The sequence below is a fragment of the Coregonus lavaretus genome (assembly GCF_964263955.1).
Source record: "Coregonus lavaretus genome assembly, chromosome: 3".
NCBI classification, from domain to species: domain Eukaryota; kingdom Metazoa; phylum Chordata; class Actinopteri; order Salmoniformes; family Salmonidae; genus Coregonus; species Coregonus lavaretus.
In genome coordinates, this window is record NC_139990.1 from 72,544,726 (window position 1) to 72,562,924 (window position 18,199).

An 18,199-nucleotide genomic window follows, 5' to 3' on the forward strand; every position below is an offset into this window, starting at 1 on the left:
GGAAAGTATTCAGACCCCTTGACTTTTTCCACATTTTGTTACGTTAAAGCCTTTTCTAAAATTGATTAAATAAAAAAAACTGCATAATGACAAAGCAAAAACTGGTTTTTAGAATTTTTGCAAATGTATGAAAAAACAAAGCATAAATACATTATTTACGTAAATATTCAGACCCTTTGCTATGAGACTCGAAATTGAGCTCAGGTGCATCCTGTTTCCATTAATCATCGAAGGAATTGTCCGTAGAGCTCTGAGACAGGATTGTGTCGAGGCACAGATCTGGGGAAGGGTACCAAAACAATTCTGAAGCATTGAAGGTGCCCAAGAACACAGTGGCCTCCATCTTCCTTAAATGGAAGAAGTTTGGAACCACCAAGACTCTTTCTAGAGCTGGCCGCCTGTCCAAATTGAGCTCTGAAAGAGCTGCAGAGTTCCCCTGTGGAGATGGGAGAACCATCTCTGCCGCACTCCACCAATAAGGCCTATATGGTAGAATGGCCAGACAGAAGCCTCTCCTCAGTAAAAGGCACATGACAGCTTGGAGTTTGCCAAAAGACACCTAAAGGACTCAGACCATGAGAAACTAGATTCTCTGGTCTGATGAAACCAAGATTGAACTCTTTGGCCTGAATGCCAAACGTCATGTCTGGAGTAAACCTGGCACCATCCCTACGGTGAATCATGGTGGTGGCAGCATCATGCTGTGGGGATGTTTTTCAGCGGATCGAGGGAAAGATGAACAGAGCAAAGCACAGAGAGATCCTTGATGAAAACCTGCTCCAGAGCGCTCAGGACCTCAGACTGGGGCGAAGGTTCTAATTCCAACAGGACATCGACCCTAAGCACACAGCCAAGACAACGCAGGAGTGGTTTCGGGACAAGTCTCTGAATGTCCTTGAGTGGCCCAGCCAGAGCCCGGACTTGAACCCGATCTAACATCTCTGGAGACCTGAAAATAGCTGTGCAGCGACGCTCCCCATCCAACCTGACTTTGAGAGGATCTGCAGAGAAGAATGGGAGAAACTCCCCAAACACAGGTGTGCCAATCTTGTAGCGTCATACCCAAGAAGACTCTACGCTGTAATTGCTGCCAAAGGCGCTTCAACAAAGTACTGAGTAGAGGGTCTGAATACTTATTTAAATGTGATATTTCAGTGTTTGATTTTTAATACATTTGCAAAAATGTCTAAAAACCTATTTTTGCTTTTTCATTATGGGGTATTGTGTGTAGAATGATGAGGGGAAAAAACAATTTAATCAATTTTAGAATAAGGCTGTAACGTAACAAAATGTGGTAAAAGTCAAGGAGTCTGAATACTTTCCGAATGCACTGTAAATGTTCCAACAGCTGGGAGTGTTACCACTCGACCACAGGCTCTGCATGAGACAAGACACAAGACCATAAAATCAAAGATCATTCAGAATCTCCTGTGGATCTAAGTGAAGGACCTTGACCCACCAACTATTTGTGCAGTCACACCCCTTTCAGTACCCTGTGCTGAGACTGTCTGGTCTCAAGAGGGTCTAGCTCTCTTTGTGTAGTTCTCCATAAATCTCTCTCTATCACGTGCATGTACACACACACACACACACATGCACACACAGAGACACACACACACGCACACGCACGCATGCACACACAGACACACACACACACACAGACACGCACACACACACACGCACACAGACAGAGACGCGCATGCAGACACAGACACACGCACATGCACGCACACACACACAGACACACACACAAACACACACACAAAGAAACCAGTTGATAAACCTGTTCAAATAGTTCATTAAATCATAGGCTCAGGAGTGCCTTCCTGCGGAAATGTTGAACCAGACCTTAAATCAAACTAGCCTTTAAGTGATCAGACACATCTTTGCTCTATACCTACATGTCAACCCAACTCTCTGCAAGAAAGCAAGAAAGTAACTCTGCAGTTTCAAGATTTCTTATAGTTGTTATTCTTATTTTCCACATCCCTAAATTATCCCTGGGCTCGAACACTGGGTCATTAATTCCCATGATTAGTGAAAGGCCCCATTGAATAGGGGGGCTGGTGGTGGTAAGTGGGCTTACAGGCCACACAGGGCCAGTTGTACAGAGCCAAAGTGCTGGTGGTAAGAGCAGCATGGCTACAGACCTTGAAGGGCACTGTCCCACAGGACACTCTCAAAAACATCCACCCATTTCCTCCATAGGGAGGCTCTCAACCTGCCAAACCCAGAAGTACCGTTGTGTGTGCTCTGATCTGGAACCAAACAACAATTAGGTTTTTAATACACCCACCCAGAGGGAAGAAATGTGTTTCTTATTCTGGCATCGATCAGAATTTCGGGGTAAAAGTTCAGGTTGCTGGAAGTACAGATTTCAAGTATTTTTAGGGATGGATGGCTTTAACTATGAGAAGGAAGTTATGTTACGTAGTATGTGCGTATATGTGGGCCCATTCCAGGATACTGAACAGGTCTAGTATATGGAGCTAGGCATATGAGGCAGAACACACACAGAAACTATATGGCCGACAGCGATGGTCAAAAAGAAGGAGAGCGGGATGCACCTTAGAGGACTAAAGCAGGTTAACACACCTGAGAGAGTTAGTCTATAGCTATTGCTAATCCTACTCCCTGACCTTGGGAATTTTCACTGAACTTTTTAAGCCCTCTTGACATTCAACACCATACCCCAACAGCCATATTTCCCCTATCCAAATCTCTCCAACAGTCACTCCCGGTCCAGACACACCCAAAGCCCTCTCAGCCCTCTTCCTACACCCCAAACCACCTGAGCTGTTTTCATATTTCTCCTCCTTTGTACCCCACCCCAGTCTTTCTCACTCACACTAGCGAACTTCACAATGTGGATGTCAGCCTGTTCAAACGGACCAAAGTTATTTCCACCAGGAGGACTGAAACAGAGCCATTCAATGCATTTATATTGGTCATGCTATGAACTCTTACTGTATGCATAGTTTGTATTGGCAGGTGTAAATCCAGGCCAGGTAGGTTTCCTCATTCCTGGCAGTCTGGCTGTAATCATATATAATGAGCGTGTCTGTGAATAGATCCTTTAGCATCAGCCACAGCTATGGAAGTGTGACCAGGTGTCGCTGTTGTGATACAGTGTGCGGAGGAAGTGCGTTAATCCTGTTTGTGCATCCTCTGTAATTTCACTTGTCTCTGTTCATCCTTCCCCTTCCTCTCCTGTCAGCAGTGCCCTACAGGGTTAAACACATCACACAGAAGAAACTGAGCTACTTGTTGTATGTGAATGGAGTTCATCTTTTTCACTCAAATACAGGCTATGTATGGCAAGTGTATGTATTATCAGAGAATCTGTCATTATAATGCCATAATGGGACAAACAGACTGTTATCAAAAACCTGTAAACATACGTTTAATTTACTTTTTTTGTTATTGCAGGAAATTATCTATCAACAAAGGCTTCAGGCATTGATAAATCTAAACCAGGATTGTGGCCATTACATAAGCATTATTCACAGGTAATTATATGGAAAGCTTGAACCACTTAGAGACAGTTACACAGTATTTACCTCTCAATTCAACTCAGTTTTCCTAGAAAATACGAATGAGTGAGGAAAAACTATGAAAGTTATCCATAGGTGAATGTACTAGCTTTTACAAAGGTATTTACTCAGGTACGAGGCCTGTGCAGTATAATGTAGAGTGAGTGACCATGTCATGTACAGTGGGGAAAAAAAGTATTTAGTCAGCCACCAATTGTGCAAGTTTGTCACGCCCTGACTCTGAGGACTCTTATTTGTTGAGTCAGGGTGTGATTTTCCTTGTTGTGTATGTTCCTATGTGTTATTTTCTAGGTTTAGATCTAGTATGTATAGATCTATGTTGGCCTGTGTGGTTCCCAATCAGAGGCAGCTGTTGCTCGTTGTCTCTGATTGGGGCCCATACTTAGGTAGCCTATTGGCACTAGTGGGTTGTGGGATCTTGTTCCGTGTGAGGTATGTTGTGTTGTGCTGCCTTGGACTTCACGTTTCGTTTCGTTTTGTTGTTTGGTCGGTTGTTTATTCCTTTAAACATGTATGCATATCACGCTGCACCTTGGTCCGTCCCGTCTGTAAGCGATCGTGACAGAAGATCCCACCAAACGAGGACCAAGCAGCGTGCCCAGGAAGAGCGAGTAGCGATGTCACAGGTGGGCAAACTGTGGTCATGGGAGGAGATATTCGCGGGGAAAGGGCCATGGGCGAAGGTAAATGCCCAGGCAGGATAGGAACGACGGCAACACGGAAGCCGGCCGAGGAGGAGGCCCGAGAAGCAGCCCCAATAAACATTTTTTTGGGGGGCTAAAGGGGTGGTCGGGTAGCGATAGAGAAGAGCCCCGACCACTGCACCCGGTTGGGTTTCGGATTGGGTCCCTACGACCTTGGGAAGAGGAGTGGGAACAGTACTACACTGAGGAGTCGGAGGATGACGACGACGACGAGTGTCTGTTCCCTAACTCGTGGGGGGTCCCGGAGGAGTCCTCACGGGAAGAGGAGTGCCGACGACGGAGACCCGAGAGGCGACCCCAAGAAAATTTTAGGGGGGGGGCACACTGTGTGGACGACGAGGCAGCAGGAGGAAGCGACAGGGCGGATCTGCAGTTTAGGAGATGAGGCCACCAGGTTACGGGGGCTATTGGTTCAGAGGGAGCAGGAGTTATTAGGTCAGAGGGAGGTGCTACAGGAGGCTATAAGGGAGAAGGAGAGTGTAGAAGCACGGCGAGAGGAGCTGGTTAGGCAGCAGAAGGAGCGGGGGTTTATAAAGGAACCCAGTCCCGCTTCTCGCACCAAGCAAGTGGTGCGTGTCGCCAGTCCGGTCCGGCCCGTTACTGCTCCCCACACTAAGCCAGTGGTGCGTGTTCCCAGTACGGCCCGACCCGTTCCTGCTTCCCGCACTAAGCCAGTGGTGTGTGTTCCCAGTACGGTTCGGTCCGTTCCTGCTCCTCGCATCAAGCCAGTGGTGCGCGTCGCCAGCCCGGTCCGGCCTGTTCCTGCCCCTCGCACCAAGCCAGTGGTGCGCGTCGCCAGCCCGGCCCGGCCTGGCCTGTTCCTGCCCCTCGCACCAAGCCAGTGGTGCGCGTCGCCAGCCCGGTCCGGCCTGTTCCTGTCCCTCGCACCAAGCCAGTGGTGCGCGTCGCCAGCCCGGTCCGGCCTGTTCCTGCTCCTCGCATCAAGCCAGTGGTGCGCGTCGCCAGCCGGTCCGGCCTGTTCCTGCCCCTCGCACCAAACCAGTGGTGCGCGTCGCCAGCCCGGCCCGGCCTGTTCCTGCCCCTCGCACCAAGCCAGTGGTGCGCGTCGCCAGCCCGGTCTGGCCTGTTCCTGCCCCTCGCACCAAGCCAGTGGTGCGTGTCGCCAGCCCGGTCCGGCCTGTTCCTGTCCCTCGCACCAAGCCAGTGGTGCGCGTCGCCAGCCCGGCCCGGCCTGTTCCTGTCCCTCGCACCAAGCCAGTGGTGCGCGTCGCCAGCCCGGTTCGGCCTGTTCCTGTCCCTCGCACCAAGGCAGTGGTGCGCGTCGCCAGCCCGGTCCGGCCTGTTCCTGCCCCTCGCACCAAACCAGTGGTGCGCGTCGCCAGCCCGGTCCGGCCTGTTCCTGCCCCTCGCACCAAACCAGTGGTGCGCGTCGCCAGCCCGGTCCGGCATGTTCCTGCCCCTCGCACCAAGCCAGTGGTGCGCGTCGCCAGCCCGGTCCGGCCTGTTCCTGTTCCTCGCACCAAGCCAGTGGTGCACGTCGCCAGCCCAGTCCGGCCTGTTCCTGCTCCTCGCACCAAGCCAGTGGTGCGTGTGTCCAGTCCAGCACGGCCCGTGCCTGTCCCACCGGTGCCTGGTCCGGCACCGGTCAGCCGCTCCACTCCGGAGCCAGAGCATGCCGCTCCACCGGTGCCTGATCCTGCTCTGGTTAGCTGCTCCACTCCGGAGCCAGAGCAATCCGCTCCACCGGGGTCCAGTCCAGCTCCGGTCAGCGGATCCACTCCGGAGCCAGAGCAGTCCGCTCCACCGGTGCCTGATCCAGCTCCGGTCAGCGGCTCCACTCCGGAGCCAGAGCAATCCGCTCCACCGGGGTCCAGTCCAGCTCCGGTCAGCGGCTCCACTCCGGAGCCAGAGTAGTCCGCTCCACCGGTGCCTGATCCAGCTCCGGTCAGCGGCTCCACTCCGGAGCCAGAGCAGTTCACTCCACCGTTGTCGGGTCCAGCTCCAGTCAGCGGTTCCAGTCCAGACCCAGACGTCAGCCCCTCTCCAGGTTTGGGGTCTCCCACACCAGGGTCCAGACAGGGCTTGGTACTTCGTGGGAGGAAGGAGAGGGGAAGCAGTGCGCCGAGGTCCAGACCAGACCAGGGGCGCAACAGGGAGGTGGAGAGTAAGTGGTGGTCACGCCCTGAGCCGGATCCGCCTCCGAGGCGGAATGCCCACCCGGCCCCTACCCTGTTATGTTTATGTTGTGCGGTCAGAGTCCGCACCTTTGGGGGGGGGGGGGGGGGGGGGGTACTGTCACGCCCTGACTCTGAGGACTCTTATTTGTTGAGTCAGGGTGTGATTGTCCTTGTTGTGTATGTTCCTATGTGTTATTTTCTAGGTTTGGATCTAGTATGTATAGATCTATGTTGGCCTGTGTGGTTCCCAATCAGAGGCAGCTGTTGCTCGTTGTCTCTGATTGGGGACCATACTTAGGTAGCCTATTGGCACTAGTGGGTTGTGGGATCTTGTTCCGTGTGAGGTATGTTGTGTTGTGCTGCCTTGGACTTCACGTTTTGTTTCGTTTCGTTTTGTTGGTTGGTCGGTTGTTTATTCCTTTAAATAAACATGTATGCATATCACGCTGCGCCTTGGTCCGTCCCGTCTGTAAGCGATCGTGACAAAGTTCTCCCACTTAAAAAGATGAGAGAGGCCTGTAATTTTCATCATAGGTACACGTCAACTATGACAGACAAATTGAGAAAAAAAAATCTAGAAAATCACATTGTAGGATTTTTAATGAATTTATTTGCAAATTATGGTGGAAAATAAGTATTTGGTCACCTACAAACAAGCAAGATTTCTGGCTCTCACAGACCTGTAACTTCTTCTTTAAGAGGCTCCTCTGTCCTCCACTCGTTACCTGTATTAATGGCACCTGTTTGAACTTGTTATCAGTATAAAAGACACCTGTCCACAACCTCAAACAGTCACACTCCAAACTCCACTATGGCCAAGACCAAAGAGCTGTCAAAGGACACCAGAAACAAAATTGTAGACCTGCACCAGGCTGGGAAGACTAAATCTGCAATAGGTAAGCAGCTTGGTTTGAAGAAATCAACTGTGGGAGCAATTATTAGGAAATGGAAGACATACAAGACCACTGATAATCTCCCTCGATCTGGGGCTCCACGCAAGATCTCACCCCGTGGGGTCAAAATGATCACAAGAACGGTGAGCAAAAATCCCAGAACCACACGGGGGGACCTAGTGAATGACCTGCAGAGAGCTGGGACCAAAGTAACAAAGCCTACCATCAGTAACACACTACGCCGCCAGGGACTCAAATCCTGCAGTGCCAGACGTGTCCCCCTGCTTAAGCCAGTACATGTCCAGGCCCGTCTGAAGTTTGCTAGAGTGCATTTGGATGATCCAGAAGAGGATTGGGAGAATGTCATATGGTCAGATGAAACAACTCGTCGTGTTTGGAGGACAAAGAATGCTGAGTTGCATCCAAAGAACACCATACTTACTGTGAAGCATGGGGGTGGAAACATCATGCTTTGGGGCTGTTTTTTTGCAAAGGGACCAGGATGACTGATCCGTGTAAAGGAAAGAATGAATGGGGCCATGTATTGTGAGATTTTGAGTGAAAACCTCCTTCCATCAGCAAGGGCATTGAAGATGAAACGTGGCTGGGTCTTTCAGCATGACAATGATCCCAAACACACCGCCCGGGCAACGAAGGAGTGGCTTCGTAAGAAGCATTTCAAGGTCCTGGAGTGGCCTAGCCAGTCTCCAGATCTCAACCCCATAGAAAATCTTTGGAGGGAGTTGAAAGTATGTGTTGCCCAGCGACAGCCCCAAAACATCACTGCTCTAGAGGAGATCTGCATGGAGGAATGGGCCAAAATACCAGCAACAGTGTGTGAAAACCTTGTGAAGACTTACAGAAAACGTTTGACCTGTGCCATTGCCAACAAAGGGTATATAACAAAGTATTGAGAAACTTTTGTTATTGACCAAATACTTATTTTCCACCATAATTTGCAAATACATTCATTAAAAATCCTACAATGTGATTTTCAGGATTTGTTTTTCTAATTTTGTCTGTCATAGTTGACGTGTACCTATGATGAAATGTACAGGCCTCTCTCATCTTTTTAAGTGGGAGAACTTGCACAATTGGTGGCTGACTAAATACTTTTTTCCCCCACTGTACAATATGTTATTCAACCAGGAACATCCATTTACCCGAAGATCACAAGGTCAGTGAGCCTGATGACATATTGATGCTTAAAGGCCTTAGCTTGTATTATTATTATTTTTTTTTTATATCGGTACACACCAACCCAGCCTCTGCCCGGCCCCATGCCCCCAATACCTTTATGTACATGCACCACCCCTCCAAAACCCCAAGTCTTCCTCTCTATTTTTCAGCTCCCTCTATCTCTCTTTCTTCAAACCGCACACAACAAGGGATCCCTGCCACCAGTGCTTTATCACCAGATGTGTACAACTTCATGTAGGTCATTTCCAGCACTGTGATCAGCTTCTTCTCCCTTCTCTAACCAACATGTTGATTTGGTCGGTGGAGGTGGTTCCCAAAATGTTCCTCCCTCTGCCAGCTGGCTAGCTGCTCAACCTGCAACACAGTTACTCCCGGCTCCCGGTCCCATTGGAGACGACAGCTGTTAGTCGTCTGGATAAATCATTCAGACTCTGGGTGGAAGTCTCCTGACAGTGTGGAGTGCCGGGACGCTCAGCCATTATCAAACTACTACATTTCGGGAGGGATTTAGCTGGAAAGTCTGCTTGATACCTTACCGTTCTCTTGAGGGGGAAAGGGGAGTAATGGGTTTCCATTTGCCCTCCTATGGGCTAAAATCACTGGGCATGATGAGCTGATTTGGCTGCAGAGGGTTAAACCTGGGCCTCAGTGGTGCAGGTTTCACTTCTTGGACTTTTGCTCTTCCAGCCTGTAGTTATATACTTTGAAATTTCACTCAACACTGTATTATTTAAGTAAACCAACTACTCAGTCAGGAAAAATGATATGCTCCAACCCAGAGTGTTTTGAACCAGAGGGAAGTTGTCTGCCTTGCAAGGGGCCTATTTAATGGCATGTATGTCACCATTTATGTCACCATCCATTGGTATAAGAAGAGATCTATCTCAACAATTAACTATCCCCAATCATTCGTCTTTGACGGTTTCTCTAATAAAATAACCGTGCGTAAATGGAATCTACCCACTGATGTAAGCCAGGCAGCAGCAGATCAGCTGTTGGTGAGTGACGCTCTCCATAGATTTTCCATTATTATTAAGCCTTTCAACGGTTTCTATGGTGCTCTTAGCATGCGGTGGAGAGTCTCAGTCAGGCGTCTCCACTGCCTCTCTGGCACTTATCTGAGTTCAGGTCTTAGGAGAATTTCCACATCCAGTAGGCAGGCAGCAGAGCTCTGTGGTGCTGACTCAGGGCCAATGAGGACAAAGTGCCAGCCAGGCCTGCAGTCAGCCACAGTGAATCAGCAGCCGACTCTATCTGACTGTTTGATCTGTGATTCAGCACAAAGCCAAGTGCCAGCCAGCCGCACTGTTGTTCAGCTGCCCTTCTATTACTCTAGCTGATCGCTCTCTCTCTCTTCTCTCTCACTCTGTCAGTATGTCTCTGTGTCTCTCCATGTCTTCATACACACAAGCATGCACACGCACCAGCACGGATCAAGGTCCAGATAGAACAGCTTCAGGTGCACATCCACAGCCCATATAATCTTTCCTTATCTCAATTTTAGAGACAGCAATACGCTACAGTTGAACAGGCACAAGCAAGTAGAAACAGAAAGACAACAGCCTTCATTGCAGAGACAATAAGAGTGCTGACACACAAAGGCCGTATCTGGTTTCATATTCTTGCACATTTTGAACCTCTCTTGGTGTCTTGTTAAATGTGATTGTAAAACTAATTGGACAAATATGGGACAGTGAAGACTTACTCTAGAGGCAAGCACTATAAACATAAAAAGACGTACAGTATGGAATAGGCCTATGCTATTAAATCAGATGATAAAGCTATAAAATAGTTTAGGAACATGTAAATGGTGCATGAGTGATTCAGTGTGCAAAGTGGAACTGACCACTTCCCTAATCCTGCAACACTAGTCTCTCTGGACAGACGGGTTGCCTCCCACAATGTACCAATGTTCCGGTTAAGAGTGTGGGTTTCCGAGACTACTGCAACACCACAGTTTATTAACGGTAATGGCCATTGACACCACATATAGCCTAAGTGCCATATTGCCTAATCCTGCATAACACTGTGAATGCAATTTTGAGTTGTTTTAATCTACACACAATACCCCATAATGACAAAGCGAAAACAGGTTTTTAGAATTGCTTGCAAATGTATTAAAAATTAAAAACTGAAATACCTTATTTACATAAGTATTCAGACCTTTTGCTATGAGATTCGAAATTGAGATCAGGTGAATCCTGTTTCCATTGATCATCCTTGAGATGTTTCTACAACTTGATTGGAGTCCACCTGTGGTAGATTCAATTGATTGGACATGATTTGAAAAAGCACACACCTGTCTATATAAGGTCCCACAGTTGACAGTGCATGTCTGAGCAAAAACCAAGCCATGAGGTCAAAGGAATTGTCTGTAGAGCTCTGAGACAGGATTGTGTCAAGGCACAGATCTGGGGAAGGGTACTCAAAGATTTCTGCAGCATTGAAGGTTCCCAAGAACACAGTGGCCTCCATCATTCTTAGATGGAAGAAGTTTGGAACCACCGAGACTCTTCCTAGAGCTGGCCTCCCGGCCAAACTGAGCAATCGGGGGAGAAGAGGCTTGGTCAGGGAGGTGACCAAGAACCCGATGGTCAGCTCCAGAGTTCCTCTGTGGAGATGGGAGAACCTTCTCTGCAGCACTCCACCAATGAGGCCTTTATGATAGAATGGCCAGACGGAAGCCACTCCTCAGTAAAAGGCACATGACAGCCGGCTTGGAGTTTGCCAAAAGGCACCTAAATGACTCTCAGACCATGAGAAACAAGATTCTCTGGTCTGATGAAACCAAGATTGAACTCTTTGGCCTGAATGCCAAGCGTCACGTCTGGAGGAAACCTGGCCCCATCCCTACTGTGAAGCATGGTGGTGGCAGCATCATGCTGTGGAGATGTTTTTCAGCGGCAGGGACTGGGAGACTAATCAGGATCGAGGCAAAGATGAACGTAGCAAAGTACAGAGAGATCCTTGATGAAAAACTGATCCAGAGCGCTCAGCACCTCAGACTAGGGTGAAAGTTATTCTTCCAACAGGACAACGACCCTAGCACAAAGCCAAGACAACGCAGGAGTGGCTTCGGGACATGTCTTTGAATGTCCTTGAGTGGCCCAGCCAGAGCCCGGACTTGAACCCGATCGAACAGCTCTGCAAAGACCTGAAAACAGCTGTGCAGCGTTGCTCCCCATCCAACCTGACAGAGCTTGAGAGGATCTGCAGAGAAGAATGGGAGAAGCTCCCCAAATATAGGTGTGCCAAGCTTGTAGCGTCATACCCAAGAAGACTCGAGGCTGTAATCGCTGCCAAAGGTGCTTCAACAAAGTTCTAAGTAAAGGGTTTGAAAACGTATGTAAATGTAATATGTTGTCAGGCGTCAGTGTGTAGCAGTAGGACGGAGTCAGGCGCAGGACACAGAGCTAGTAGACAACATACTTTACTCGTAAAAAACTAATGAACATAAACTCCACGCAAGGAGGACAATCCCGCTCACCAGTCGATAACACCAAACATAGAACAAACATGCACACAACACAGTGGGAGCCAGAGGGTTAAATAGGGAACAAATCATAGACATAATGGGAACCAGGTGTGTACAATGAAGACAAAACAAGTAGAACACAGAAACATAGATCGGTAGCAGCTAGTACTCCGGTGATGACGAATGCCGAAGCCTGCCCGAGCAAGGAGGAGGAGCAGCCTCGGCTGAATCCGTGACATATGTCCGTTTTTATTTGTAATACATTTTTTATTGCTTTGTCATTATGGGGTATTGTGTGTTGATTGATGAGAAGAAAAAAAACAATTGAATCAATTTTAGAATAAGGCTTTAACGTAACAAAACATGGAAAAAGTCAAGGGGTCTGAATACTTTCCGAAAGCACTGTACATACTATATACATTTTACGGACACAGTATATTTTACAATAGTTATCTTTTGTTTGTTTTTAGTCCCATCCTTCAGCTACCCTCAGCCTCTCCCATCTATCTCTGAACACCATCCAGTTTCTATTTGCCATATATTTTTCAACTGTGCTATGATGTTTCACAAAAGTTCAGAACCTTTCTATTCTCATAATTTCTACAGATTGTAAATTTAAGATAAACATTTTTGCTAAGAGTATTATTATATTATTGATCGATTGACTATCACTTTTAAATCACCCAGCAGTGATATTTGCAGAGCTACAGGTAATTATTTCAATTCTTCAGCCATTCATGAGCCTGGGACCAAAAACAAGCTATATATGGACAGTACAAAAACAAATTATCTAATGATTCTGTCTTTTCACAGCAAAATCTGCAGAGCTGGGATGGTTGTGTCCCCCATATACAGTGGGGAGAACAAGTATTGGATACACTGCCGATTTTGCAGGTTTTCCTACTTACAACGCATGTAGAGGTCTGTAATTTTTATCATAGGTACACTTCAACTGTGAGAGATGGAATCTAAAACAAAAATCCAGAAAATCACATTGTATGATTTTTAAGTAATTAATTTGCATTTTATTGCATGACATAAGTATTTGATACATCAGAAAAGCAGAACTTAATATTTGGTACAGAAACCTTTGTTTGCAATTACAGAGATCATACGTTTCCTGTAGGTCTTGACCAGGTTTGCACACACTGCAGCAGGGATTTTGGCCCACTCCTCGATACAGACCTTCTCCAGATCCTTCAGGTTTCGGGGCTGTCGCTGGGCAATACGTACTATCAACTCCCTCCAAAGATTTTCTATTGGGTTCAGGTCTGGAGACTGGCTAGGCCACTCCAGGACCTTGAGATGCTTCTTACGGAGCCACTCCTTAGTTGCCCTGGCTGTGTGTTTCAGGTCGTTGTCATGCTGGAAGACCCAGCCACGACCCATCTTCAATGCTCTTACTGAGGGAAGGAGGTTGTTGGCCAAGATCTCGCGATACATGGCCCCATCCATCCTCCCCTCAATACGGTGCAGTCGTCCTGTCCCCTTTGCAGAAAAGCATCCCCAAAGAATGATGTTTCCACCTCCATGCTTCACGGTTGGGATGGTGTTCTTGGGGTTGTACTCATCCTTCTTCTTCCTCCAAACACAGCGAGTGGAGTTTAGACCAAAAAGCCATATTTTTGTCTCATCAGACCACATGACCTTCTCCCATTCCTCCTCTGGATCATCCAGATGGTCATTGGCAAACTTCAGACAGGCCTGGACATGCGCTGGCTTGAGCAGGGGGACCTTGCGTGCGCTGCAGGATTTTAATCCATGACGGCGTAGTGTGTTACTAATGGTTTTCTTTGAGACGGTGGTCCCAGCTCTCTTCAGGTCATTGACCAGGTCCTGCCATGTAGTTCTGGGCTGATCCCTCACCTTCCTCATGATCATTGATGCCCCACGAGGTGAGATCTTGCATGGAGCCCCAGACCGTGGGTGATTGACCGTCATCTTGAACTTCTTCCATTTTCTAATAATTGCGTCAACAGTTGTTGCCTTCTCACCAAGCTGCTTGCCTATTGTCCTGTAGCCCATCCCAGCCTTGTGCAGGTCTACAATTGTATCCCTGATGTCCTTACACAGCTCTCTGGTCTTGGCCATTGTGGAGAGGTTGGAGTCTGTTTGATTGAGTGTGTGGACAGGTGTCTTTTATACAGGTAATGAGTTCAAACAGGTGCAGTTAATACAGGTAATGAGTGGAGAACAGGAGGGCTTCTTAAAGAAAAACTAACAGGTCTGTGAGAGCCGGAATTCTTACTGGTTGGTAGGTGATCAAATACTTATGTCATGCAATAAAATGCAAATTAATTACTTAAAAATCATACAATGTCATTTTCTGGATTTTTGTTTTAGATTCCGTCGGCAGTGTATCAAATACTTGTTCTCCCCGCTGTATATAACATTCTATAATTCTGTATAATAATTTCAATGAAAAACTCTACGTTTTGAATCCAGCGTCGTCTTGTGTATCAGTTCATATACCATGTGCCATGGAATCGGTACATTGAAAATCTCTTCCCAACCATTTTGCAATCTATATGGCACAGCTGTACATTTTTTGGTCTTTAAATGAAATTAGTATAGTTTTTTATTTATCACAATTTTCTTTAACCAATGTTGGTCTATAATGCAGGGCTGGTAGATAAGTTCCTTACCTTCTCCCCCTTCCACTTGCCTCTTCCATTTTTTGCAGTAATGCTGTAATTAGTTGGTTGTAATTTTGAGTAAATCAGACATTTCCATATATTTCTGTTAGCTGTATGTGTGACATAACTCCACCCATCCTTTTTAAGATATAATTTACAAAGATTAAACCGTTTTAAAAAAATATATCAAAAAATATAGTTTTTAAAATAAATTAGTATATTAGTATACCGTCAGACCATTTTATTGGTAAACTACAAGGTTATGTAAAAATTAATTTTTTTAGTGATCCAACTCGTAATATAGTACACATCATAATTTGGTTGTAATCCAGAGAAGTTAGAAAAAATTTCTAGATCCTCTATGCAAATTGTGTTTTTAAAAGAAAACATTAATCATCAGTGTACAGTGACACCTTTCTTTTTAATCCCTGGATTTCTAGCCCCTTGATATTATTGCTGGATCTGATTTGAATAGCTAACATTTCCATAATAAATAAATATGCCGATAGTGGACAACCTTGTTTTACTCCTTTTGACAGTTTAATACTTTCTGAGAAGTAGCCATTATTTACTATTTTACACCTAGGGTTACTATACATAACTTTAACCCATTGTATAAGAGATTCTCCTAAATATTCCAGGCATTTACATATAAATTCCAGTCGTACTTTATCAAAAGCCTTTTCAAAGTCAGCTATGAATTCCAGGCCTGTTTTCCCAGATTTTTGATAGTGTTCTATTGTTTCCAGCACTTGTCTTATATTATCGCCAATGTATCGTCCATGTAAAAAAAACTGTCTGATTAGGATGAATAATATCTGACAACACCTTTTTTTTTATTCTATGTGCTATGCATTTTGCTAGAATTTTTGCATCACAACACTGAAGTGTAAGGGGCCTCCAATTTTTTTAATGGAATGGATCTTTATATTTACCACTTGGGTCCTGTTTCAGTTATAATGAAATTAGACCTTCTTGTTGAGTATCTGATAATCTACCATTTTTATAGGAGTGGTTAAAACATTCTAATAATGGTTCTCTGAGTACATCAAATAAAGGTTTGATATACTGCAACTGGTATGCAATCCAGCCCTGGAGTTTCCCAGACTTAAAGGCTTTAATTGCATTAAGAAGTTCCTCCTCTGTAATTTAGCCTTCACATGAGTCTTTCTGTACAGCTGTTAATTTTACATTATTAATAGAAAAAAAAATCCTTACAATTAACTTCAGTTAGTGGAGATGGAGGAGACTGAAACGAAAACATATGCTTAAAGTACTTTGCTTCCTCTTTCCAAATATTGTTTGGTGACTGTCATTTGTAACAAGTTTCAGTAAATTATTTTTGGTAGCATTTCTATGTTGAAGACTAAAAGATAATTTGGTGCATTTTTCCCCATATTTCATGCAGTTCACTTTATTTGTATAATATAGTACACTTTATCTTTCTTGAATAAGTTCCTCCATTTCTTTTAGTTTTTCCTCTAACGTATTCTGTGCCTCTATAGTAGTTTTGATTGCTATCTATCTGTACTGTAAGTCCCTCTATTTCCTTTGTTAATATGAATTATTTTGACCTAAATTGCTTTTGTTTTAAAGATGAGCATTGAATTGCATGCCCTCTAAAGGCACATTTAAAGGTGTGTCATTCAATAAGGGGATCTGCTGTACCTATATTATGTAGGGAAAAGTCAATTTATAAATTATTCTGTCCTTAAGTTGTCATCAAATAGGCTTTGATACAATTTCTAATATCCTTGCCCACGTGGAGTAATGTATTGGCAAATTATTTGAAGGTCTGACCAACCCTGTTTCTTACCCCCTATTGAACAACACACTATCACACACATAGCCTAGCCTAGCCTTCACTCCTTAACAACGATACAGGTGTGTGTGTGTGTGCGTGCTCAAGGTTGGCCATAAACCTTTATGGCTGTTCAAGATTTCATGGCTCATCGTTTTTAAAAGTGCTCCTAATGTAAGGGATAAAAGCCAATATTCACTCAAATTAAATTATTAATAACATAGCCCCTAGCTCTTTTCAGGATGGAATAGAAAATAAATTCACCAGCATAAAAATATTACCACATGCATTTGACATTTATTCAATACAAGTAAATAGTTGCATTATCTTATCCAAGCAATAAAATAGTATTGTTGTTAATGACTTTAGTCTAACTCCATTCCTCATGGTAGGTAGACAGACGTTGCGTTGTGTCACTGTCAGAGCTGTCAGTGTGCGGAAGAGAGCGTTCACCGGCGCATCCACTTGTTGACTTGGGTTCACGACAGAGTTCAGGGTTACTGTACGCTATTTAAAGAGGGAGGCAACATGGCACACGGTTTAGTCAAACGGGAATCGGTCGAGAGTGAGATGCATAAATCCGAAGACCAAAGTAAGACCTTTGTTTACACGAAGAAGAGGGGGTATGACGTTACACGTAACCCCTACCTGAACAAGGTAACCAAAACAAGTGCTTTTTGTGTTTACTTTGTACGTTTCTTTTCTAAACGAAGTGTTCGCTTTAGCCGACATGTTCAGGAGTATCAGCTTCAGAGCAGGCTATATTTAGATTTAAAGGAGCCCAACACCCCTCGGAGCGGGTTACATGAAGTTGTTCCACTCTCGCCTTTGCAGTCTTTTTTCAGTAGCCCCTAACTAAAAGAAATGACGCGAAAGCCCATCCTCCCCGCGTAATACCTTTTACACAAGTTCAGTTTTTCAAATATTAAATGACAGCCAGCCCACTATCAGCCTTCTGTGCATGATGGAGACTTGTGCATTTAAGATTAACGAGCTAACAATATATTATTTTCATTTGGTGAGTGGAAGAACAAAAGTCGGTCAGCTGCTAACCTTCGCAATTGCATGAGTGGGATGAAGCATAGGTCCCCCCCTCGACTTGCTTGTCAGACTTCGGAAACTCTTCCCAGTTTTTGTCACTGAAAATGTACATTTGCACAGGCTGCCATACGTTTTCAAAATAGTACAGAGAGGCTGGCACAACGGTTCACGAAATTAGCCAAAATGTCAGGAGGTAGCTTTACTAGGCTGCAAAGCATAGTCATTGTGTTTGAGTTTGGTAACCGAGGGAGCTTTCTAGTGTTTTCTTGGTTTTACGAGGCCCGCCTCCCTACAGATTTGCGGTCACAGGCTAGTGAGGCTACATGTTGTTGGTCAACGTGGGGGAGAGTGACAGCTTCATATCCCTGTCAATGGTTCTGATCAGGTCATCGCAATGAGAGTGCAAATTGTGGGTCATCTGTCAACAGAAATACAAAACTGTTGAATTAGACGTGTAGTGTACTACAGTCAGAAAAACGAATTGCCTGTTGAACGCTACCATATTGTTGTATAGCCGTTGTCCATAAATTGGGACCGATTTTGGCAACCTGGTCTCAGAGCATTTCATATTATTCTGTACGTAAATCCGAGACACCCCATTTATTATGGTATGTATTAATTTGTGGATGTCCATCACCCATTTCATATGATATGTTACGAATTACAATTCGTATTATATATTTCAAATTTGCAACACGTACTATATATTACGAATGTGCAAAATGTATAATATGTTGCAAATTCTAGCTAGCTGGCT

At 45.4% G+C, this 18,199-nt stretch overlaps 1 protein-coding gene across 1 annotated transcript in view; it reads left to right on the forward strand.

Annotated features, from left to right (window-relative positions):
• The first annotated feature begins 16,830 nt into the window (after positions 1-16,830).
• LOC311126030 (NADP-dependent malic enzyme-like) overlaps positions 16,831-18,199 on the forward strand; it is a 107,157-nt gene continuing 105,788 nt past the window's right edge. Inside the window, exon 1 of the mRNA XM_084158469.1 lies at positions 16,831-17,058. Coding sequence (XP_084014595.1) covers positions 16,930-17,058 — 129 coding nt within the window. The 5' untranslated portion in view covers positions 16,831-16,929. The remainder of the gene's footprint in view (positions 17,059-18,199) is intronic.